The sequence below is a fragment of the Bison bison genome, unplaced genomic scaffold (assembly GCF_000754665.1).
Source record: "Bison bison bison isolate TAMUID 2011002044 unplaced genomic scaffold, Bison_UMD1.0 scf7180017864066, whole genome shotgun sequence".
Taxonomy (NCBI): domain Eukaryota; kingdom Metazoa; phylum Chordata; class Mammalia; order Artiodactyla; family Bovidae; genus Bison; species Bison bison.
In genome coordinates this window covers 3,948,548-3,973,198 of record NW_011494638.1, presented here as the reverse complement: position 1 = coordinate 3,973,198, position 24,651 = coordinate 3,948,548, and the positions used below count along the sequence as shown (strand labels likewise).

The 24,651-nt window shown below is 37.8% G+C and overlaps 1 protein-coding gene across 2 annotated transcripts in view; it reads left to right on the top strand.

The window, feature by feature from the left end:
* NEDD4 (neural precursor cell expressed, developmentally down-regulated 4, E3 ubiquitin protein ligase) overlaps nt 1-24,651 on the top strand; it is a 144,959-nt gene that overhangs the window by 18,834 nt on the left and 101,474 nt on the right. The window contains exons 2-4 of one of the 2 annotated variants that reach the window (XM_010836785.1): nt 626-699; nt 7,112-7,190; nt 7,283-7,321. In XM_010836785.1, coding sequence (XP_010835087.1) covers nt 626-699; nt 7,112-7,190; nt 7,283-7,321 — 192 coding nt within the window. Of the gene's footprint in view, nt 1-623; nt 700-7,111; nt 7,191-7,282; nt 7,322-24,651 lie in introns of those variants that run through there. The other variant, XM_010836787.1, reaches the window with a different exon arrangement.

The window sequence follows — 24,651 nt, the reverse complement described above, 5'->3', positions numbered from 1 at the left end:
CTCATGTTCAACTTTTTATTTGCTGAGCCATTTAAGCATGAGTTGCAAACTTTATCTTACTTTATCCCAAAATACTTCAATATGTATTTCTTAAAAATAAGATATTCTTATATAAAACCTCATCATGCTATTATGATACCCAAGAATTTTAATGTTTTATACATTAAAATATCAATACATTATAGTTTTATTAAAAAATAGTTTATTGAATGGCATTTAAAAAATAATTTTACCTGTCTAAATAATTAGTACAAGTGATTATGAACTCTGAATTTTGTGTTATCCTGTACCTAGCAAAAATGATGAATCCATATAAGTTCCAGTAATTTGGTTTTGGATTTTCTTGGCAACAATGATAAATTTTTGCTCATTATAATAATTTGACTCTAGCTTCTTTGGGTTTTCTTTGTAGATAATCCAGTCATTACAAATAACAATACAATTTTTATTTTTCTCTATATACTTTTAGTCATTTTAATTCCTGAAAAAAGATTCTTCCAATTAATTTTAATATCCTGTTATTTTATTTGGTGTGTGTATATATATATATATATATATATAAAGATATGTGTCTTAAGTAAGTTATGAATTACATGAAAATAAAATATAAATTTTTGTATTTTAGGAAAATTCCCGAATTGTGAGGGTAAAAGTTATAGCTGGAATAGGCCTTGCCAAAAAGGATATCTTGGGAGCTAGGTAAGTATAATAAGTTGGGATGTAATTTTAAAACTTAGTATTAATTAATTAATTTTTTCTAATTTTGGTTAGATTAAAAATTGAGTGATATTGTTAGTAAACTGTTATATGAAGTTGGTTGTTTCCAGTTGGTGGTTTACCAAATTCCTTGACATCTGAATTGCAGAATATGTGAAATTAGGCAAAGGTATAACTCAGAAAGGTAGTTAGAAAGTACATTAGTGAATTCTGTTTCTGGGAATTAGTAAAATTCTAATCCTTGAGCAGTTAACAACCATAAACTGTGAACGTATTACTGAAAGCAGCAACTTAAAGGCAGTGGAGTGTGAACAGAGCGGGTAGACTCTAGTGAAAGTCTAGTGAAGAGTCCCTGTTTGGAGGTGGGAGTTGCACTGAGTAAGTCTCAAATTTATGAATTAGTCTGAGGTCACATGGAATCAGAACATGGAAAAATTATAATATTCATGGCCTAGGAAATCAGAAGACTTAATCTGAAGAAAACATACAGTGGTGAGGATTCTGGAATGGAAAGAGCTGGAAAGGAGATTCCCAAACTATGTCTACTGTCATTTCTTGCTGACCCTGAATCACACATATGATAGCAGATTCCAGACAACTTAACTAAGGACAAAAGATCAGAACAGAGATCAAAGGTGCTGCCCAAGAAACAGAGCTTGTGGTTCTTGTCCAAGTAAGATAATTGATTACATGATAGAATTAAATAAAAACACAAATTCTTATCAAAGAGAAAATGCAGCATCCACAGTCTCTACAACTTAACATTTATAATGTCTAAGATAGAATCCAAAGCTATGTAATCTAGAAAAAAAAACAGGTAAATGGAACACAGTTTCAGAAGATGAAAAAAATATGCTCACGTAAGTAAAAAGATTGGAAATCTCAGGAATAAATTATTCTATGCTAAGTCACTTCAGTCGTGTCCGACTCTGTGCGACCCCATAGACGGCAGCCCACTAGGCTCCCCCATCCCTGGGATTCTCCAGGCAAGAACACTGGAGTGGGTTGCCATTGCCTTCTCCAATGAATGAAAGTGAAAAGTGAAAGTGAAGTCGCTCAGTCGTGTCCGACTCTTAGCGACCCCATGGATTGCAGCCTAACAGGCTCCTCCGTCCATGGGATTTTCTAAGCAAGAGTACTGGAGTGGGGTGCCATTGCCTTCTCCGAGGAATAAATTAGAAACCATAAAAAGTGAAAATTGTAAAACTGAAAATATAGTATATTAAATTAACATTCTTAGATGATGTTAACAGCAGAATGTAAATGAAGAGGAAGAATTAGTTAAACTTAGAGGTAGATCAATAGAAATTATTTCTCAGCAGGAGGTGAGAGAGAAACAGATTAAAAAAAGATTTAATGAACACAGAGAGAGCCTCAGGGACTTGTGAAATCATACCACACAGTCTAACATACATGTAATTGGAGTCCTAGAAATAGAGGAGAGAGAATGAGGCAAAACTCTGTTTTAAGAAATAATAGCCATATTTTTTCCAAATTTGATAAATAACACAAGTTTATAGTGTCAAAAAACACAGAGCAGGATAAATATTGAGAACATCATACTGAGGCACATAATAGTCATGCTATCGAAAGCCAAGGATAAAGGACTGACAAAGCACTCAGAGAATGACAAATTATATACAAGGGACCTATAATTTAATTGACTACTGACTTCTTACCAGAAACTACAGAGCCCAGATTAAAAAAAAATGGGACAATAGAATAACTGTCAACCTAGAATTCTCTACTATGTTCAGAGAAACTATTCTTTAGTATGATGACAAAATAACAACATTTTCAGATAAAAGAAAGCTTTGAAACTTTGTCATTAGCAGACGTGCACTCTAAAAAAAGCTAAAGGAAGCTCTCCCAGGTAAAGAGGATAGATAGCAGATGGAAACTCAGATCCTTACAAAGGAATATAGAACGTCAGAAATGGTAAACATCTGGAAACATCTGAAAGACTTTTAGCTCTTTCCATCATAATTTTTTAAAAAGCATGCCTGGTTATATCACAGCTTATTTTTTATTACCTTATAGATGGAATACATGTAATGATTATTGTATAAAGGACAGGGATGGTATGCATTATGAACTTTTTAGTAGACTAATATATTATGTGTAAGTGGAATAAAAAGTAAGAGTGTATATTGCAATATGTAGAGGAACTACTAAAAACTAATGTAAAGAATTATAGATTAGAAAACAATCAAAATTTTAAAATGAGATTCTTGGAAAAAAAATACTTAAAGGCCAGGAAAAGAACACATGACCAAAAAGAGAGAGAGAGAGAAAGGAGAAAGAAAAGAAAACCAGTAATAATGTGATACACTTAAATCTAACCATAGCAATTGCATTAAACATTAATGAACTAAGGTGAACATGAGGTAGAAGTTATTAGAATGGGCTGAAAAAGAAGACCCAACTAAATACTGTCTATAAATGATGCACTTAAAATACAAAGACACAGCTAAGATGAAAGAGAAAGGATGCATATGCCATACAAACAGTAAGCATATGAAGACTGAAGTGGAGTTTTGAATGTCTGATAAATGGATTTCAGCACATGGGATTTTTCTTACGAATATAAGATTTGTTCAAGTCAACCACTGTCATATTAATACAGTCCAGAAGAAAAAAATGCATGATCATTTCAGTAGGTGTAGAAAGTGCACTTGTCAATATTCAACATCCTTTTATGATAAAAAAAAGAACTGTCAACAAACTAATAACAAGATGCAGAATTAGTTTAACATCTGAAAGTCAATCAATATAATATACCATATTACTAGAATAAAAGAAAAGCGATCATTTCAGTAAAAACAGAAAAAGCATCTGACATCATTGAGCACCCATTCATGATGGAAACTCTTAGCAAACTAGGGATAGATGGAAGTTGTAGATCTGATTAAGGTTTTCTGTGAGAAAGATAGTAGTTAACATTATGCACAGTGATGACAGTCTGAATGCTTTCTGCTTAAATTCATGAATAAGAAAGTTTGTCTGCTTTCACATTCAGCTCAACATTGTGCTAGATGTCTTAGCTGTGTAATATGACTAGGAAAATAAAAGACAGACTGAAAAGGGAAAAACTTTTTATTTGCAGTCAGATCATGTACATAGAAAACCTTAAGGAATCTACAAAAGAAAAAGCTGCTAAAACTAAAATATAAGGCCACAAGATACAAAGTTGTGGTACAAAAATTAGTCATATTCTTATATCCTCTAAGGGGATGACAGAGGATGAGATGGTTGGATGGCATCACCGACTCGATGGACATGAGTTTGAGCAAGCTCCAGGAGCTGGTGATGGACAGGGAAGCCTGGCATGCTGGGGTCGCAAAGAGTTGGACACGACTGAGCGACTGAACTGAACTGATCAATCAGTTAATAATTGGAAAATGAATTTTTAAAATTTAAAATTCATTTAAAATTAAAAACTTTGAAGAAATAACTTTAACAAAAGATTTGCAGGTACTGCACACTGAAAACTACAAAACATTGCTAACTAAGGGAAATTGAAGATCTAAATCAGTGGATAAACATTGTCATATTCATGGATTGAAGATATATTATTGTTAGAGTTGTATTTCTCTCCAAATTGAATAGATTTGGCTCAATCCTAATAAAAATCTTGGCATTTTTTTTGAGAAACAGATGAACTGATTCCAATATTGTTATGAAAAGTCAAAGGACACAGAATAGCCAAAACAATTTTGAAAAAGAACATAGGCCACATAGGTGGAGAATTTATGCAACACAATTTCAAGATTTTCTATACAGACAATCAAGACAAAGCAGCATTGGCATAAAAGTAGCTATATTGTTCAGTGGTCTAGAATAAAGAGTGTAGAAATACACACGCGCCCCCCCCCACACACATGCATACATGTGTGTGTGGTCAGTTGCTTTAAGCGTTAAGGTAATTCAAGAGAAAGGATAATCTTTTAAATGCATGATACTAGAACAGCTGGTTATAGGTGTGGAACAAAATGAAGCTCTGTCCTTATCACATATAATATAGAAAATTAATAAGAGCTAAAATTAATAAACTTCTAGCAGAAGACATAGGAGAAAATATTTGCTCTACTGAGTTACACAAAGATTTCTTGAATAAGACTAAAAAAATACGCACCATACAATTTTGAAAGAAAAATGTTGAAACAGACTTCATTAGAATTAAAAACTTCTGTTTGAAAGACACAGTTGAAAGTGAAAGTGATAGTCGCTTGGTCCTGTCACAACTGTTTGCGACCCTATGGACTGTAGCCCGCCGGGCTCCTCTCTCCATGGGATTCTCCAGGCAAGAATACTGGAAAGGGTAGCCATTTCCTTCTCCCGGGGATCTTCCCAACCCAGGATCAAACCTGGGTCTCCTGCATTGCAGGCAGATTCTTTACTGTCTGAACCACTGTGTTGATTGAAAGACACAGTTAAGAAAAGGAAAAGGCAAGCCACTGATTGGAGAAAATGTTTTCAAAACATGTATCTGACAAGCACCTTTAATTCACAACATATAAAAACTTATTATAAGTTAGTAATAATATGATAAAATGGCCAATTAAAAATGGGCAAAATTCTTGAACAGATATTATCCAGGTGGAAGTGTCTAGCTGGGTTGTGAGATCTGGAATATATATTTATATTTGCCATTTATGTTTCATATTTATATTTGTGAGTATACAGTTAATTGTTAAAACCATGGGTGAGATTTTGAAGGAAATATGTAGAGAAAACAAAAGGGAGAACCAGAAGGGTCTTGTGTCATGAAAGCTAAATGAGATGAGTTTCAAGGAGAAAATGGTCAGTAATATCAAACATACAGAGAGCCAGCAAAATAAGTGACTAGAAAGTGTCAATTGTTTTAGCAAGATTGGTGACTTTTCATGTAATGGGTCTGAAAGAAAGAGGTGGAAGCCAGATTATAGGGCTTTGAAGACCACTGGCTGTTGGGGAAATGAAGGAAGGGAGGTTGTAGGCTGTCGTGGTTATGAACAGGGTCTCTGGAGCCAGGTGCTTGAGCTTCAGTCCTTACTGTTCCGCTTCCTAACTGTGTCATCTGGGATGAGTTGACTTTTTTAAGTCAACTTAAAGTTGACTCTTTTTAAAAAATAATCTAACCTGCCTCATAGGTTGTTATAAGGATTCCAAAAGTTAATATATATATAAACCATTTATAACAGTGCCTGACACAGAGTAATTGCTGCATATGTGTTAGTTGTTATTTGTGTCATTATTATCACAGATTTTTCACTTGGGAACTTTGACTGAAACAGGAAGAAAGTCTAGTTTGCTTTGCTGGAAGCATGAAGGAGAGTCAGGGAGTGGAGGAGCTTAAATGACATTTATATGACTGGAAAAACCAAAGTCAAAATAGATGATGCAAGGTTCCAGAGAAGGTGGGAGGACACTGGACAAGGGTGATTGGGTGAAACACCTGAATCATTGAAGTTAGGGGTAGGATGGTCTCTGATAAACACCAGGATGTTGGGAGTATTGTGATGCCTTTGATTTTTGTCAATTAAAGAGATAAGGTTGTATGGGGGCTTCCCAAGTGGTGCTAGTGGTAAAGAACCCACCTGCCAATACAGGAGGCATGAGAGACATGGGTTCAATCCCTGGGTCAGGAAGATCCCCTGAAGGAGGGCATGATGATCCACTCCAGGATTCTTGCCTGGAAAATCCCTTGGACAGAGGAGCCTGGTGGGCTACAGTCCATAGAGTTGCAAAGAGTCGGACAGGACTGAAGGGACCTAGCAGCAGCAGTAGCACCAAGGTTGTATGCAGAAATGGGAGGAGGGAGTTGGTGGTGGAAAATAGTGAGTACTTGGGATCCCCAAGGGACATGAGAGAAATATGACCATGGAAAAGTAAAATGTCAAGTCTTTTGCTTTGCAAACCTGAATATCATCACAAGGTTTTCCTTCTCCATGTCTCTTTGTACAAGGGTTACCTGGCACACAATTATTTTGAGCTCACACACTTTGTCTTTATTTTGTAAGAAGAGTTTATACCTGTGAGATAACTTGAAACTCCCTTGAGGTCTTATAAAGCTATTCTTGAAAATCATTGAATTAACCTTCTTAACCCAGAAGAAGTCATGTAATAAAAAATTAAACAAAGTTTCCAAAAATATTAAGAGATTGGAAATCATTGAATTGTGATTAAAAGGTCTTCTTTCTAATTCTTTGTCTGTTTCTCTATCATGCCATTTCAGCTTTTTAGTTAGATACCACAATTACTATAATTACTTACCCCTGCCTAAGGAACCCTTACTTTTATGTGTAGAAAATAATTGTAGAAATTGTTAACAAGGAAAATTCTGTGATTTTTATAGTTTGAGAAAACTGAGTTTGGGAATAAATAACAATTAAATTTTAAAAAATTTTAACAGTGATCCTTATGTGCGAGTGACGTTATATGACCCAATGAATGGAATTTTTACAAGTGTGCAAACAAAAACCATTAAAAAGGTTAGTATTTAAAAATTTTTAAGTATACGTGGTTTTATTTTTGTATAATGAAATATTGAAAAGTTAGTTATACTGTGTTTATTGTCTTTCAGACTTTGAATCCAAAATGGAATGAAGAAATATTATTCAGAGTAAGTATGCATTTTATTTCATTATAACAGCAAAGATTTTTTTCTCAATAGGTTAGAATGATAAGTTCTCACAATATTCTAAAATGTATCTTACAAGAATTTGTAAAAATTTAAGAGTTAAATCTGGGTATCCTCATGATGAGATGGCCTTGGGACCATTTAGTTTATTATGAAAAACATGTGTAAGATAATGAGATAAAGGATGATGTAAGCCTGAATTATCTTATTCTAATTTAATTCTGATGGAGAGACAGTCTTATTCCAATTTTGCAGATTTTTATGTTTTTCTTTAAAGATGATACAATATTTGTGTTTCTCTTAGTCATTTATTAAATACACTGATCCAAACAAGAGATGGTGAGAGCCTACCAACAAGTGGATACATTAAACATCCTTCATTCACATTCCTGCCTTCTTCCTCATCCCACTTCACTGTCCCATAAGAACAAACTCCAGGCTCCCAAGAGGGCCCTCAAACTGACAGTGACACATGATGTAGATGGGAACAGTGATTCAAATAACTATAGATTGCTCATCAGAAACTGTGTTGAAACAGTATAATTAAGGTTGTAAAGAAAAAAGAATGATCAACTCAGAATTCTGTATCTAATAAAAATATCCTTCAAGAATGACAGTGTATTAAGGTATTCGAAGCTGAGGAAAAATAAGAGAATTATACTTGGAAAACTAAATACTCTTTTTCTAAAACTAAAGCTAAATACTACTTCTTCTCTGGTAGAATAAGTAGACAAAAACATTCAGTAAAGATACAGAAATCCTGAACAACATTATCAAATCAGTTTTACTTAACTGACATTTATAGACCTACCCAACAACAGCAGAACACATGGTCTTTAAAATTGCACACGGAATATATACCGAGTAAGCTGGGCCAAACCCCAAACCTCAACAGTGTTAAAATAATTTAAATCGTGCTAAGTATGATCTCTGACTGTAATGGAATTAAAGTAGGAATTAGTAACACAAAAATATCTGAAAAATCCCCAAATATTCGGAAGTTAAACAACACACTTCTAAATAATACAGGAGTCAAACAAGAATTCTCAAAAAGAATTAGAAAATATTTTAGTAGAATGTAATAAAAATACAGCGTCAGTACTTCCCTGGTCCCCTGCAGGGGGTGTAGGTTTAATTCCTGGTGGGGAAACTAAGATCTCACATGCCACATGATGTGGCCAAAAAAAAAAAAAAACACCAGCATCAAATGGATAAAGGAGATGTGGTATATATATATACAAGGAATACTCATGAATACAGTGAATACTCAGCCATAAAAAAGAATGAAATAATGCCACTTGTAGCAACATAGATGGATGGACCTAGAGATTATGGTGGCTTAGAGGTTAAAGCGTCTGCCTCCAATGCGGGGAAACCCGGGTTCCATGCCTGGGTAGGGAAGATCCCCTGGAGAAGGAAATGGCAACCCATTCCAGTATTCTTGCCTGAAGAATCCCATGGACGGAGGAGCTTGGTAGGCTACAGTCCACGGGGTTGCAAAGAGTTGGACACAACTGAGTGACTTCACTTTCACTTTCAGAGATTATCAAGTTGTCATACTAAGTGAAGTAGTCAGAAAGAAAAGACAAACACCATATGATATCACTTCTATATGGCATCTAAAATATGATACAAATGAACTTATTTATGAAACAGAAGCAGACTCAAAGACATAGAAAACAAACTTATGGTTACCAATGGGGAAAGGGGGTGGGGAAGGGATAAATTAGGAGTTTGAGATTATCAGATACAAACAATATATATATAAAACAGATAAACAACAAGGTTCCACTGTGTAGCATGGAGAACTATATTTAGGAGATCCAACCGGTCCATTCTAAAGGAGATCAGTCCTGGGTGTTCATTGGAAGGACTGATGCTAAAGCTGAAACTCCAATACTTTGGCCACCTCATATGAAGAGTTGACTCACTGGAAAAGACCCTGATGCTGGGAGGGATTGGGGGTAGAAGGAGAAGGGGACGACAGAGGATGAGATGGCTGGATGGCATCACTGACTCGATGGACATGAGTTTGGGTGAACTCCGGGAGTTGGTGATGGACAGGGAGGCCTGGCGTGCTGCGATTCATGGGGTCGCAGAGTCAGACACGACTGAGCGACTGAACTGAACTGAATAAATTTTATTGGAAGAAAATATGAAAAAGGATATATATATATGTTTACGTGTGTATGTATAACTGAATCACTTTGTTATACACCAGAAGCTAACACAATACTGTAAATCAGCTATTCTTCAGTAAAGCAAAACCCAACAACATCAAGGTTTGTAGGATGCAGCTACAACACTGCTTAGAGAGAAATATATAGCATTAAATTATATTGAAAAAGAAGAAAGGTCTTGAACAATTAAGGTTCTACCTGAAGAAACTAGAAAGTAGCATCATTATAGAACCAACAGACTCTAAATGGATAAGTAAGGGATGTTATGAATATTTCTGTGCTTGTAAGCTCAGTAACTTAGATGAAATAGACCAATTCATTTAAAGACATACCGTACCAAAATTTTAATAAGAAATAAATTACCTGACAAGTTCTGTTAACTCTTGAAGAAATTACACTTGAAATTAAAAACCATCCAATAAAGAAAACCTTGATACCAGGTAGTTCCACTAGTTGAATTCTACCATGATTCTAAGGAATAAATAATTCCAATTCTATGCAGTGTCTTATTGAAACTAAAAGAAGGACTTTTCCCAATTCATTCCTGAGGCCAGCATTATTCTGATACCAAAACCAGACTAAAGACTTATATAAGAAAGTTAAAACTGCAGACCATTCATGCTCATGATCATAACCATTCTATGGTAAGTTTGTTAAATTGGGTCCCTTCCATTCTGAAAGGGCAGTAATTTGTTCTCAAATTACTTACAGAAATGAGGTTTGCCTTTCCTATCTGTAGAACTTAAGCCAGCACAATTTTGTGGGTGTTTACGGAATATGTGTTTATAGGGATGAAATCTATGCAACATTTCATCCTTTCAAGGGGCCCAATTCACAGAGAAGGAGGTGCAAGAATGAGCCCATGACCATGGGATCCATTAATCATATCATCTACCACACCATCTAGAAGCAGGCACTGGAATGGCCTACTGAAAGCACAACCCAAGCACCAATATGGAGATAATACTCTGTAAAGATGGCATGCCAGTTTAATATTTAAGCCAAAAACCTCAATATGAGCTGTATTCACAACAGAAAATATACACGGTCCAGGAACAAAGGGGTAGAAGTAGGAGTAGCCCCACTTGCCATTGTTTCCAAAGACCCACTGGAGGATCCCTGGAACTCTGGGCTTTGCCATGTTAGAGATCCAGGCCCCCAGAGGGAAAACACACCTTCTAAGGGACACACCTTCAAGGATCCCATTCAACCATGATCTACGCCTGCTGCCAGGGCACTGTGGACTCCTTGTATCTGGGAACCAGCAGGTGATTGAGGCTGTTACGTGGCTTCTAAGGGACCAACGGGAGAATTAAATGAGCTCATTATAGGAATCACTCTATATCCTTTTAAGTATTTAATGGTGGTACAAATCTGTGATATTCCCACTAGGTTGCCATATTTTTATTTGTTTTTTTAAACAGATTTATTAAGATCCAGTTAACAATCATGTGCAATTCAGTGGTTTTTAGTATGTTCATGGAGTTGTTCAACCATCACCAAAATCTTAAAACATTTTCATCACCTGCAAAATAAACCCCATACCCATTGTTACTCCTCATTTTCCCCCAGGATCTGCCCTCTTTCCCAGGAAACTTCCAGTCCACTTTCAGTCTCTTTTAAAGAGATTTGCCTATTTTGGACATTTTGTTTAAATGGTATTATGCAATACGTGGTCCTTTGTATCTGGCTTCTTTCACTAAGTGTAATGTTTTCAAGGTTCAACCATGTTATAGCATGTGTCGGTACTTAATTTCTTTTTATTGCCAAATAATGTCCCATTATATGGATAACCACACTTTATCCATGCATTGGGTGGGCATCTGAGTTGCTTCCACATTTTAACTGTTATGAATAATGGTGGTATGAACATCTGTATACAAGTTTTTGTATGGACATCTATTTTCATTTGGGACGTATATACCTAGGAGTGGGATTGCTGGGTCAAATGAAGAACTGCCAAAGTTTTCCAAGTGGCTTGGTGGGCTGCCGTCTATGGGGTCGCACAGAGTGGGACACAACTGAAGCGACTTAGCAGTAGCAGTTACCATTTTTACATTCCTACCAATAGAGTTGTGGTCCTAGTGTAATTAGATTGACTAGTTTTCTGTGAGTATGGTTTCAGTGTGTCTGGCCTCTGATGCCCTCTTGCAACACCTACCATCTTATTTGGGTTTCTCTTACCTTGGGCGTGGGATATCTCTTCACGGCTGCTCCAGCAAAGCGCAGCCACTGCTCCTTACCTTGGACGAGGGGTATCTCCTCACCGCCACCCTTCCTGACTTTCAACATGGGATAGCTTCTCTAGGCCCTCCTGTGCCTGCGCAGCCACGGCCTGGGGTTGGTCCTCCCGGCCACCGCCCCTGGCCTCAGGCGTGGGGGCATGGGGTAGCTCCTCCCGCCTGCTGCCCCTGGCCTCGGGCTTAAGGGCGTGTATCTCCTCTCGTCACCGTCACCGCCTGGACCTAGGAGGCTGGGTATCTCCTCTCGGCGCCCAACCTGACCTCGGACTTGGGATAGCTTCTCTCAGCCGTTCCTGCGCCGTCGCAGTCTGGCACTCTCGGCCGCTGCCCGGACCTAGGACATGAGGTAACTCCTCTTGGTCGCCGCCCTTCGGGCATGGGGTTCTCCCGGCTTCTGCCCCTGACCTCGGACTTGGCGTAACTCCTCTCGCGTGCGCTTTAGGGCGCCCGTCGCAGCCGCCTGCACTTTGAAGCAACAGTTAGAACTGGACATGGAACAACAGACTGGTTCCAAATAGGAAAAGGAGTACGTCAAGGCTGTATATTGTCATCCTGTTTATTTAACTTATATGCAGAGTAGATCATGAGAAACGCTGGACTGGAAGAAACACAAGCTGGAATCAAGATTGCCGGGAGAAATATCAATAACCTCAGATATGCAGATGACACCACCCTTATGGCAGAAAGTGAAGAGGAACTAAAAAGCCTCTTGATGAAGGTGAAAGTGGAGAGTGAAAAAGTTGGCTTAAAGCTCAACATTCAGAAAATGAAGATCATGGCATCTGGTCCCATCACTTCATGGGAAATAGATGGGGAAACAGTGGAAACAGTGGCAGACTTTATTTTTCTGGGTTCCAAAATCACTACAGATGATGACTGCAGCCATGAAATTACAAGACGCTTACTCCTTGGAAGGAAAGTTATGACCAACCTAGATGGCCTATTCAAAAGTAGAGACATTACTTTGCCAACAAAGGTTTGTCTAGTCAAGACAGTGGTTTTTCCAGTGGTCATGTATGGATGTGAGAGTTGGACTGTGAAGAAAGCTGAGCGCCGAAGAATTGATGCCTTTGAACTGTGGTGTTGGAGAAGACTCTTGAGAGTCCCTTGGACTGCAAGGAGATCAACCAGTCCATTCTAAAGGAGATCAGCCCTGGGATTTCTTTGGAAGGAATGATGCTAAAGCTGAAACTCCAGTACTTTGGCCACCTCATGCAAAGAGTTGACTCATTGGAAAAGAGTCAACTTTTGATGCTTCCCTTCTGATGCTGGGAAGGATTGGGGGCAAGAGGAGAAGGGGAGGACAGAGGATGAGATGGCTGGATGGCATCACTGACTCGATGGACATCAGTCTGAGTGAACTCTGGGAGTTGGTGATGGACAGGGAGGCCTGGTGTGTTGCGATTCATGGTGTCGCAAAGAGTCAGACACGACTGAGTGACTGATCTGATTTGATCTGACCAATAGAGTATGAGAATTCTCACTTTACATCCTTGACAGCACTTATTATTATCTGACTTTTTATCACAGCCTTCCTAGTGGGTGTGAAATGATATTTTATTACAGTTCCCTGATGGTTCATGATATTACGAATTTTTTCACGAGCTTATTGGCCAGTTGTATATTTTCTTTGGAGAAATGTCTAGTCAGGTCTTTTGCCTGTTTTATAATTAGTTTATTTATCGTTTTGTTATTGAGTTGTCCTAGTTCTTTTTATTTCTAGATACAAGTCTCTGGTCTGATACATAATGTGCAAAAATTTTCTCCCATTCTGTGAGTTGTCTTTTGAATTTATTGATAGTGTCCTTTGAAGCACAGAAGTTTTAAATTTTGATGATGTTTGGTTCCTTGTGCTTTTCTTGTCATATCTAATCAATATCATTTTAATTTACTATCTTCACTGGAGGGAGGACAGTTTCAGAGGCTTCCACTTGGCCTTCTCACTATGATAGTTCTTATCCCACAAGCCATAGATGCAATGTGGTAGTGGTAGTGAGTAGATCCAACTTTCAGTACACTTGAAAAACAGGACAGTGACTTTTGGGTGGATCCGCAGAACCGGTGAACTCAGTATAAATTGAACATTAGTCAGGACCCCATTTGTAATCAGGTCCCTTCAAGACCTGCATTTTTGTTTTTAAATTTTGTTTTTAGCTGTGCTGGGTCTTTTTTGTGGCACGTGGGCTCTTTGTTGCAGTGTGCAGGCTTCAGTTTATATCAAAAAATCGATAGAAATTTGGAAGTTAAACAGCATATTTTAAATAAGCCATGATCAAAAAGGAAATTATAAGGAAAATTAGAAATCATTTTAACTGTTTGGCAATTAAAACATACCAGGATATGGATGAGATAATTCAGTGCTTCTTCAAATACTTTTATACAAAAGAAAAAGGATATAAAATTGATGATCTAAGTTTCTACCTTAAGCAAAAAATAAAAAGTAGAGGGAAGAAAATAAGAATAGAAATCAATAAAATAGAACATGGACAAAAAGTAGAGAAAACAAATGAAACTAAAGCTAGTTCCTTGAAAATATTAAGAAAATTGCTACATCATAGCAAGCCCAAGTAAGAAAGAAAACTCAAATGATCAGTATCAAAGAGAAAAGGAATCTCAACATGTGGGTAGAAATAGAGAGGAATTAAAATTACACAAATTTTAAATTTAAAACTGTAATTAAAAACTTTCCCATTATTTTTTATGATCTTGATTTCCTATTAAAAAGGATATTTGAAAGTCTGTGCTAAACTCTTGAATTAGAGATATTACCACAAAAATAAGAAAGATGACCATTTGAAAATGCACACCAGGCTTAGGACTCTATTGCCTTGTACTCATCTCTTTTACCATAATTTCACTGTTACCAAATGTTCTAGCCAATATTACTTTATTCTGGGATCATGCATAGGTCATGCATTTATTTTAATCATAAATTTCCAAATTTATTGTGAGGATAACTAGTTAAATTTGTGTGGATCAATGCTAATTCATCACAGCTAGATACAGAACTGAAAACATGGTGATTTAGCACTTGCTGTACAAAGGACATAATTATGTGTGGTTTTCTATTTTCTCCTTTGTCATTTCATTATTTATACATAGCACAAACTGTTTTCCATTGAATGTATTCACAGAGAAATGACTATTGAGATAACATAGTATAGTAAAATCTTGGTTATCTGGCATTCAGCCAAATGGATATTGTGACCAGAAGTTGAAAGGAGATTTTATATCTTTTAGAAAACATGAAGTTCGAAGAAAGTTTTTTTTTTGTGGAGAACTCTTGTTGTTTAGTCACTGAGTTGTGTTCTGACTCTTTGTGACCGCATGGACTGACTGTAGCCTGCCAGGCTTCTCTGTCCATGGGATTTCCCAGGCAAGAGTACTGGAGTGGGCTGCCATTTCCTTCTCCACGGAATCTTCCTGAACCAGGGATTGAACCTATATCTCCTACATGGGCAGGCTAATTCTTTACTATTGAACCAGAAATGTTACTGGTAAATTAACAGACAGGACAACTCCAAATTGAAGTTAATGTTCAATCACAAAGTATAGTAAAATCTGCACTTAGAGTTGCTCACGTGAGACCAGGAGAGGCAAGTTATCAGGAGGGAAAACAGTCTGACACATTAGGGAACCATATACTCATATGCTCTGCATCAGCATAGCATAGGAGCCTCTGAAAAAGGACCACTCATTCCCTGTACACCCATGGTGATCAGTTTGTATCTTTGGTATTCACACACATCTTGTTATATGTACATAATGTGTATATGTTCATGCATATATTAGTACTATGTTACAGAAGCAACATGTATACCTTAGATATTTTTATAAAAAAATAAAAGTCAGCTGTAATTTAATTTCCATAAAGCCACCACTAATTGTGTGATAGTCTGGTATTTTTTCCTATGTATTTTTATCCATAAATTTATCCTGGCAACCAACTCCAGTATTCTTGCCTGGAGAATCCAATGGACAGAGGAGCCTGGCAGGCTATAGTCCATGGGGTTGGAAAGAGTCAGACACGACTGAGCAACTTAATACTCACTCACTCACAGTCCCTACCCTCAACCAGGCTTACTATCTACTGTGGAGCCCTATGAACTAGTTTCTCAGAAGTATTACCAATGTGCTGAACCTTGTGAAGAGAAAACACGGGTGCTAGTGAGTGAATATCAGGGGATATTAGAGAATTTAGGGGAGTCCCTACATGTAAAGTATTTAAAGTAGGCCCTTCTGTAGTGTATCATTTAGGATGCTTTCAGCTTCCAGTAACAGAGTCACTGTAACAGCTAAAATTGGCTTAAATGACAGTTACATTTATTATTTCTCATCACAAGAGGCAGGCATAGAAGAGAGGTAGTGACTGCAGCAGCTGAACGGGGTCATGTGAAGCCCAGCTTCTCTGGGATTCTCTTGGCTTTCTGTCCTTGGTCACAAGAAGCCTGCAGCAGTTCCAAACGACATAGCCTCCGATGATGATGTCCAGAGGTAGACCCTATCAGTCTCCTTTAAAAAGTGAAGAACCCTTTTTCAAAAGTTTCCCTGCGAGACTTTCATATCTCTTGGGCCAGAATTATGTTGTGTGTATATTTCTAACCCAGTCATGGATAAAGAGAGTGGAATTACTGGGAAGCTTAGAGGAATCAGAAGTAAGCTCATAGGAGGCGAGGTGGGGGAAGTAGCTGCTGGTATCCCTGACATGCATTGCCATCCAATATTTCAATAAAATTAGAATTCTGTTAGCTAGGAAAAAGGATGGGGTGACTAAGCACTAAGTATAGGTTGGGGCTTCCCTGGTGGCTCAGATGATAAAGCATCCACCTGCAGTACAAGAGACCTGGGTTCAAGCCCTGGGTTGGGAAGATCCCCTGGAGAAGGGAACAGCTACCCACTCCAGTATTCTGGCCTGGAGAATTCCATGGACTGTATAGTCCATGGGGTCGCAAAGAGTCAGACATGACTGAGCGACTTTCACTTTCACTTTCATAGTATGGTATAGCCATATAATGAAATCCTCATCAGCTGTTTAAAAAGAGACAGATGTTTATGTATTGATAGAGTGTTAGTTTCAAAATATACTAAATGAAGGAACAAATGTTCAGAACGTTGTATGTATGATTCACCTATTTGTGTAAAAGCAGAACAACTCTCTCATATGCAGGTATTTGAAAAAATACTTCTGGCAGGACCTAAGAAACTGTTCACAGTATTTTCTCTGAGGGTGGGACAAAGATGAAAGATTTATAATTTGATGTTCTATGTATCTTTTTTTACTGCTTGGATTCCCCCTCTCCATGGTTGTGTATCTATAATTTGTTTTTATATTTGTTGATAAGAAATAACTATATAGAGAAACAAAGAAGACACAAAACATGTACATAAAAATGTAAAGATACTTTCTATTTATAAAATGCTTATAGCATTTTATATGCCTATAAAAATACTTACCTAGTTGATGTAACTTTACACAGTTTTTATTTTAAAATCTACTTACCACAGATATTCAAACAAAAAAATGTAGATGAATGCTCATAGCATCATTATTCATTATAGTAAAAAAGTAGAAACAGCCTGTAGGTCCATCAACAAATGAATGGACAAACAAAATGGACAAATGAATGGGATATATACATACAATGAAATATTATTCAATTATAAAAAGGAATGATGTAGTGACACATACTACAACATAGGTGAACCTCAAAAATATTTAAAGACCACATATTGTAGTATTCCCCTTATGTTAAATGTCTATAGTAGGCAAATCTGTAGAGACATAAAATGTATTAGAGGTTGTCTGAGATTGAGGAAGTTGAGGGGAAATTAGGAGTGACTGCCTGGGCTTCCCTGGTGGCTCAGCTGGTAAAGAATCTACCTGCAGTGTGGGAGACCCTGGGTTTGATCTCTGGGTTGGGAAGATCCCCTGGAGAAAGGAATGGCTACCCACTCCAGTATTCTTGCCAGGAGAATTCCGTGGAGTGTATAGTCTATGAGGTTGCAAAGAGTCGGACATGATTGAGCAATTTTCATTCACTTCACTAGGAGTTACTGCTGACAGGCATGGAGTTTCTATTTGAGGTGATGAAAATGTTCCAAAATGGTGAGGGTAGTTAGTTGCATAGTCTATACTAAAACCCATTGAATTGTACATTTTCAATGGGTCACTTACATGGTATGTGTATTATATCTCAATAAAGCTTTTTTTTTTTTTTTTTTAATATACCTGCTTTGTTTTTTTTCCTGCAACCACCAGCATAATTTCCAGGAACATTACTTTAGGTTGTTTATGAATGCTGTTGCTGCTAAGTCGCGTTAGTCGTGTCCGACTCTGTGTGACCCCGACATTTATCAGTACCTTTATCCTTCTTTGAAAAATCTGGTTACTACTTTGGTGGTTTTTTTTTTCCTTTTCTCTTTTGTCCATTTATAGACTTACATATTTTTCCACAAACATCACAATAGTCTTTATTTTTGTTTTTCCTTATACCTTTCATTTAACTATGACCCTGTAAACTGTTTTTTTGTGACCATAGCTTTACTCCTATTTTTAATAGAAATTTAAAAAATAATCTCATCAAAAAATTCACACATAGCTTAAAAAGAAATAGTATAAAGAAAGGGGCTTATAGTGAAGAGCGAAAAACTCTGGTGCCTCATCCTCAGCCCTCCTGTTCTCGCTTCCCAGAAGGAACTGCTCTAAACTGTTTCTGTTTGTCCTTCTGGTCGATATTCCCATTCTGATGAATAGTTCACACATCCCTGTCCCAAACTGACCTCTAGCTGTGATAGATGAGTAGATCCCCAACTTATATTTGCTGTCTGTCCACGGTCACAAGAAGCTTGCCATGATTCCAAACGACATAGCCTCCCAGGATGATGTCCAGAGGGAGAAAAGGGAGAATTTCCCCTATCGTGTCTCTTTTAAAAGGTGAAGAACCCTTTTTTGAAAGTTTCCCCAGAAGATTTGGCCCCTCATAGGAGTCTAGGTTGGAAATGGTTTTTCTTCAGGAAGTTAAAGCTGTTGTTTTATCAACATTGAACATGGTATTGCTATTGAAAGGGCTGATTCTTGTTCCTTTGAGGGTGATTCTTCTCTCTCTGTAAAAAAAACTGATGATTTATCTTTATCCTAGTGTTTTAAAATTTCAAAGTATTATGCCTTGTGTGTGCAGTGTCATCATATTGGGCCTTTGATAAGCATTTCAGTTTAAACACCACTGTTTCCCTTCAGTTCTGAAGCTTTTATGTGAATAACTTCTCTAATAATTTCCTTCCCTCTGTTTATACGATTGTTTGGAGATTCCAGCTAGTTGGATGCAGGGCCACCTAGTTGATTCTTATCTTTCTCAGTCAAAATTCCTCATGTAAACCACAGAACACAGAAAATGATTCGGGTGGCATTTTTCTCACATATTTCAAAAATAACCTTATCCAGTACCTTCCTAGATATATAGGAGAGAAATCAGTAGGTAACATACAGTAAATGTCTTAGAACAGGAGTCAGCAAACTTTTTCATAAAGAGCCATATAGTAAATATTTTAGGTGTCACACAGATAGGAGGCAAAAAGTAAGTCTGCTATGTAGGTACTCTGATAGCCATTTAAAAGGTAGCCATTAAAAAATGTTAAAAAAAAAGAAAAGAAAAGAAAAACTGTTTTATGGGCTGTTAAAAAAAAAAGAAGCAGGTGCCTGGTGGGATTTGGTCCATAAGCTGTAGCTTATTCAACCTCTGTTTAGGGCATTAGGGCTTAATTTTTTACTGAATCTGTTCAGAAAATCCTCTTTTTATTTTCTCTCATATTTTCCTTCAGCTTAGCTTTTTGTTCTACATTTTGAGAGATTTCTGCAAATTTACCTTAGATTGCTTATATTTGAATTCAGCAGTCATTTTTAGTGGCAACACCACTCAATGCCTCTTAATATAGTGTCCTATTTTTGTCTTATAGATTCAAGATGTCCGTAGATATTTCTAAGGAAACACCTTATAGTTTTTAAAGGTGTTTACTTTTGTTTCCTAAGTATTTTTTTCCTTTGGGGACAGTTTTTCTGGTTATACATCTGTGATCTCTGCTAATATAGTTATACTTAACAGTGACACAATAGAAAAATCATCTATTGCTTCTACATATGAAAAGCGCAAACATGTAACAATTATATTTTTAGTTATCATTTATAAATTACATATTAAAACTGATGGTTGCATTATTATTGAACCTGTATCTGAAATCAAAGAGGAACTCTTTCATAATGTGTGTCTGTGTGTGTTTATCAGAGGTTTAGGTGCCATATGAATATTCTCTCATTAGGGCCATTGACCCCTTTACTTCAACTTTCTGTTCTTGTTTTTAGTTTCTTCAGAAGCCCTGCTTCATTGCTTTCCTCCCCACTTCATCTCTGCCAGAAAAGTGTTGATATTGCTCAGCTGCCGTGGCCCTCGCATGTGCATATGATCTTTGCTGTGTTGCTTTTATGCTGATAGCTTATGGTGAACGATGTCGGATTCATGATCTCCGAAGAAGATTTAACTTCGGGACCAGGGACCAGGCTTGATCACTCAAGCGCTTTAGTAGCAGAGTTTTATTATTATTATTTATTATCACTCAAGTAGCAGAGTTTTATTAAAATATAAAAAGGGACAGAGAAAGCAAAGATCTTACCAGGCCCACTCCCACTATATATACATTTTAAGATAACAGGTTTAGTCAGAAGGTTTTCAGGAAGGAGAAACATGTCCTCAAGCAGGATACATTATTGTTATATAATCCTTACTAAGGAATGTAGAAAAAAAGTTTGTCCTTTCTTCCTCCTTGAGAATTCCAGACCCCTGTCTCTGCTTTGAGAGCCCCAGACCCCTTTCTCCTCCTCAGAGACCCTGGGCTTCATGACAATTTGCCTAGGAATTGACTCTTTCAGTGCCTTTTACAAATTCCTTTGCTATTACGAAAATAGGATCTCAAGAGGGAGAGAATTAATGTTTGTGTTTAAGCTGTTTGAGCTTCTCTAGTGGCTCAGAGGGTAAGGCGTCTGCCTGCAGTGCAGGTAGACCTGGGTTCGATCCCTGGGTCAGGAAGACCCTCTGGAGAAGGAAATGGCAACCCACTCCAGTACCTTTGCCTGGAGAATCCTATGGACGGAGAAGTCCGGTAGGCTACATACAGTCCATGGGGTTGCAAAGAGTCGGACACGACTGAGCGATTTCACTTCACTTTAAGCTGTCCTTCTTGAATTAGAATTCTCACAACACATTTTAAATTGTATTCTTGCATTTACCGTGTGCCTTTGATATAACACCACCCCCCCTCCCAAAATAAACAAGTGTTTTATGGTGTGTTTATAATTTAGTAGGCACCTATTCCTGGAGGAGGAAATGGCAACCCATTCCAATATTCTTGGCTGGGAAATCCCATGGACAGAGCGTGCTACAGTCCATGAGGTCACCAAGAGTCAGACACAACTTAACTGAACAACAACAACAGAGAGCTATTACATACTATTAACTTCAAAAATGGAAGGATGTAGTCAGTTTTCTAATAACTGAAAATGAAGGGGAGTGACTGGGGAGGTAAGACTTCAGAGTGGAGTTGACATTTGAGCTGAGGTTGAACAAGGGGTAAATTTTGGACTTGTTGAGTGGAGAAGATATTGCACATGGAGTGACCTTAGCATGCACAGAAGTGCAGATCAGAAAACTCAGTAAGCAGTAATTAGACTGTTGTGGGATCAGAGCATAGGGTGTTGGTGTATCTGCGTGGGCAGGGGACAGTTACAGGACACAAGGCTCGAAAGGCAAGCTGGGCTGAGGTCATGAACAGCATTCTGTGCCCAGGCATTTGAATACTTTTCTTTAGGCCACTGGGAGTATCTTTTGAGTACAGCAGTAAAGAAAGCTGAAATTGTCTTTCAGATAAATCACTCTAGTTACAATAGGAAAGATAGATTTCGAAGATAAGATAGTTGAGGTAGAGCCTCCTGCCCGGAAGCTATTAATTATAGTCTGAACCAGGACAGCAGAGGCCTGTTCAGGTCACATCTGATATCTGTTGTCTTAGCAGTATTCATTAAACATCTGCATTGTCTACCAGGTATTTTGTTAGGCATTGAGACTTTTTGTTTTTTTCTCTTAAAATATTTTTCATGGCCTTCTTCCCTATTCTCACTGGGACCATCAAAGGCAAAGCTCTCAACCCTTCATGCCTGAATTACTAGCCACAGTCCCTGTGGACTCCAGGGTCTCTCTCTAGTCCTGTTTATTTTGTGTATCACTCACAAAATAATATTTACATGTGATCTTCATCATTTTACTTTTTTCCTTTGAAAGCTTAATTTTCTCCCATACCAATCAAGTTTTAATTCGTTTTCTGGGTATCAGGGCCTTCAGCCTGGCTCTTCCCTAAATAACCAAATTTTTCTTAAGACTTTCTACCATAAAAATGCTCTTATTAGTTGATTTTCTTAGAGCACACTCATTCTGCCCCCTTGCCTTTCTCCCCTGTGATCTTCTTGGTGTGAGTATTCTCTGTATTTTCTTACTCAAATTCTTCCCATCTTTCTAGTCTTAGCTCAAGTGTCATCTCCTCCCCTAAATTTCCTCTACATCTTCCTAGAAAGGATTATTCTCTTACACTGTTTTTCTATCCCCAAGGTGTATCTAGCCCTTAGTTGTGGCTTCCACCCTCATTGTGCCTGCGTGGTTACAGTATGAATGCAGGGGTGCCAGCTGTCCTAACCAAGTTCCACACAGGAAAAAGGAGTACAAAGGGCAAAGGCAGCAGCTCTTCCAGCTGAGTCAGCCCCATTTAAAGAGCTCTCCCAGAAGTCCTACCCAGTGACTGTCGCTAGACTGGCCTCTTTGGTCACCCCTAGGTGCAAGACAACTCTTTTAGGGAGTCTTACTGAGAGTTTCAATGTTAAACAAGTCCAGAGGGCACTGTTCACACAGAAAACAATACATGAAAAAAATGGAGTGTTTTGTATTTTTATCTGGGTGATGATGACATGGTAAACATGCATGAAAGGTCATCAAGCTGTATATTTAAGATTAGTAAATGTCATACTTTTCTGAATTTGTTATACTTTTCAATTAAAAAAGTTAATGCCCCTCTTCCCCAGAGTTGTGGTGACCCTAGGCAGATTGCTTCTGGTATAATTAGGATTATGTTATCAGAAGGACATAAGGAAGAGCGGATATTGGTCTGGGTATCTCAATATCCTTGTCACATGTGTAGGACTTTTTTCTGAAGGGTAGTGATGCTTTTGACATATAAGCCAAAGTTTTAATATATTTGTGTTTAATGTGATTTATTTATCATAGTGAAATATGAACTTAAATGTAACAATGTTCTATACACCATTTTAACCTCTGGTATAAAAAGTTATTAAAGATTTTCTTTTTGTTTGATATTTAGTAAATACTGTTAATAACTTGGGAGAAGGCAATGGCACCCAACTCCAGTACTTTTGCCTAGAAAATCCCATGGACGGAGGAGCCTGGTAGGCTGCCAGTCCATGGGGTCGCTAGAGTCGGACACGACTGAGTGACTTCACTTTCACTTTTCACTTTCATGCATTGGAGAAGGAAATGGCAACCCACTCCAGTGTTCTTGCCTGGAGAATCCCAGGGACGGGGAAGCCTGGTGGGCTGCCGTCTATGGGGTTACACAGAGTCGGACACGACTGAAGCAACTTAGCAGCAGCAGCAGCAGTTAATAACTTGATGTTGAGACATTTCAGCAAAAATAAAAGCATTGGCTTTGAAAAATAAAATATTAATACTATATGTTAATTTTTACTTGCTGTAAGATATAAACAATAAGTGAAAACTCAGTGTATACTTTTTGACTGCTTTTATGTAGTAGAAGCAATATCGGTTTTATCAAGTCAGTACTACAAGGATTCAGAACACTTGCTACCATAAAATCAACATCCTTTCACTAGTTCAAACCTGATAAATAAAAAGTGAGTTCATTGCAGTTCAGTTCAGTTGCTCAGTCGTGTCTGACTCTTGGCAACCCCATGAATCACAGCACGCCAGGCCTCCCTGTCTATCACCAACTCCCGGAGTTCACCCAAACTCATGTTCATCGAGTCGGTGATGCCATCCAGCCATCTCATCCTCTGTCATCCCCTTCTCCTCCTGCCCCCAATCCCTCCCAGCATCAGAGTCTTTTCCAATGAGTCAGCTCTTTGCATGAGGTGGCCAAAGTACTGGAGTTTCAGCTTTAGCATCAGTCCTTCCAAAGAACACCCAGGGCTGATCTCCTTTAGAATGGACTGGTTGGATCTCCTTGCAGTCCAAGGGACTCTCAAGAGTCTTCTCCAACACCACAATTCAAAAGCATCAATTCTTCGGTGCTCAGCTTTCTTCACAGTCCAACTCTCACATCCATACATGACCACTGGAAAAACCATAGCCTTTACTAGATGGACCTTTCTTGGCAAAGTAGTATCTCTACTTTTTAATATGCTATCTAGGTTGGTCATAACTTTCCTTCCAAGGAGCAAGCATCTTCCAACTTCATGGCTGCAATCACCATCTGCAGTGATTTTGGAGCCCCCCAAAATAAAGTCTGACACTGTTTCCATTGTTTTTCCATCTATTTCCCATGAAGTGATGGGACCAGATGCTATGATCTTCGTTTTCTGAATGTTGAGCTTTAAGCCAACTTTTTCACTCTCCTCTTTTACTTTCATCAAGAGGCTTTTTAGTTCCTCTTCACTTTCTGCCATAAGGGTGGTATCATCTGCATATCTGAGGTTATTGATATTCCTCCTGGCAATCTTGATTCCAGCTTGTGCTTCTTCCAGCCCAGCGTTTCTCATGATGTACTCTGCATATAAGTGAAATAAGCAGGGTGACAATATACAGTCTTGACATACCCCTTT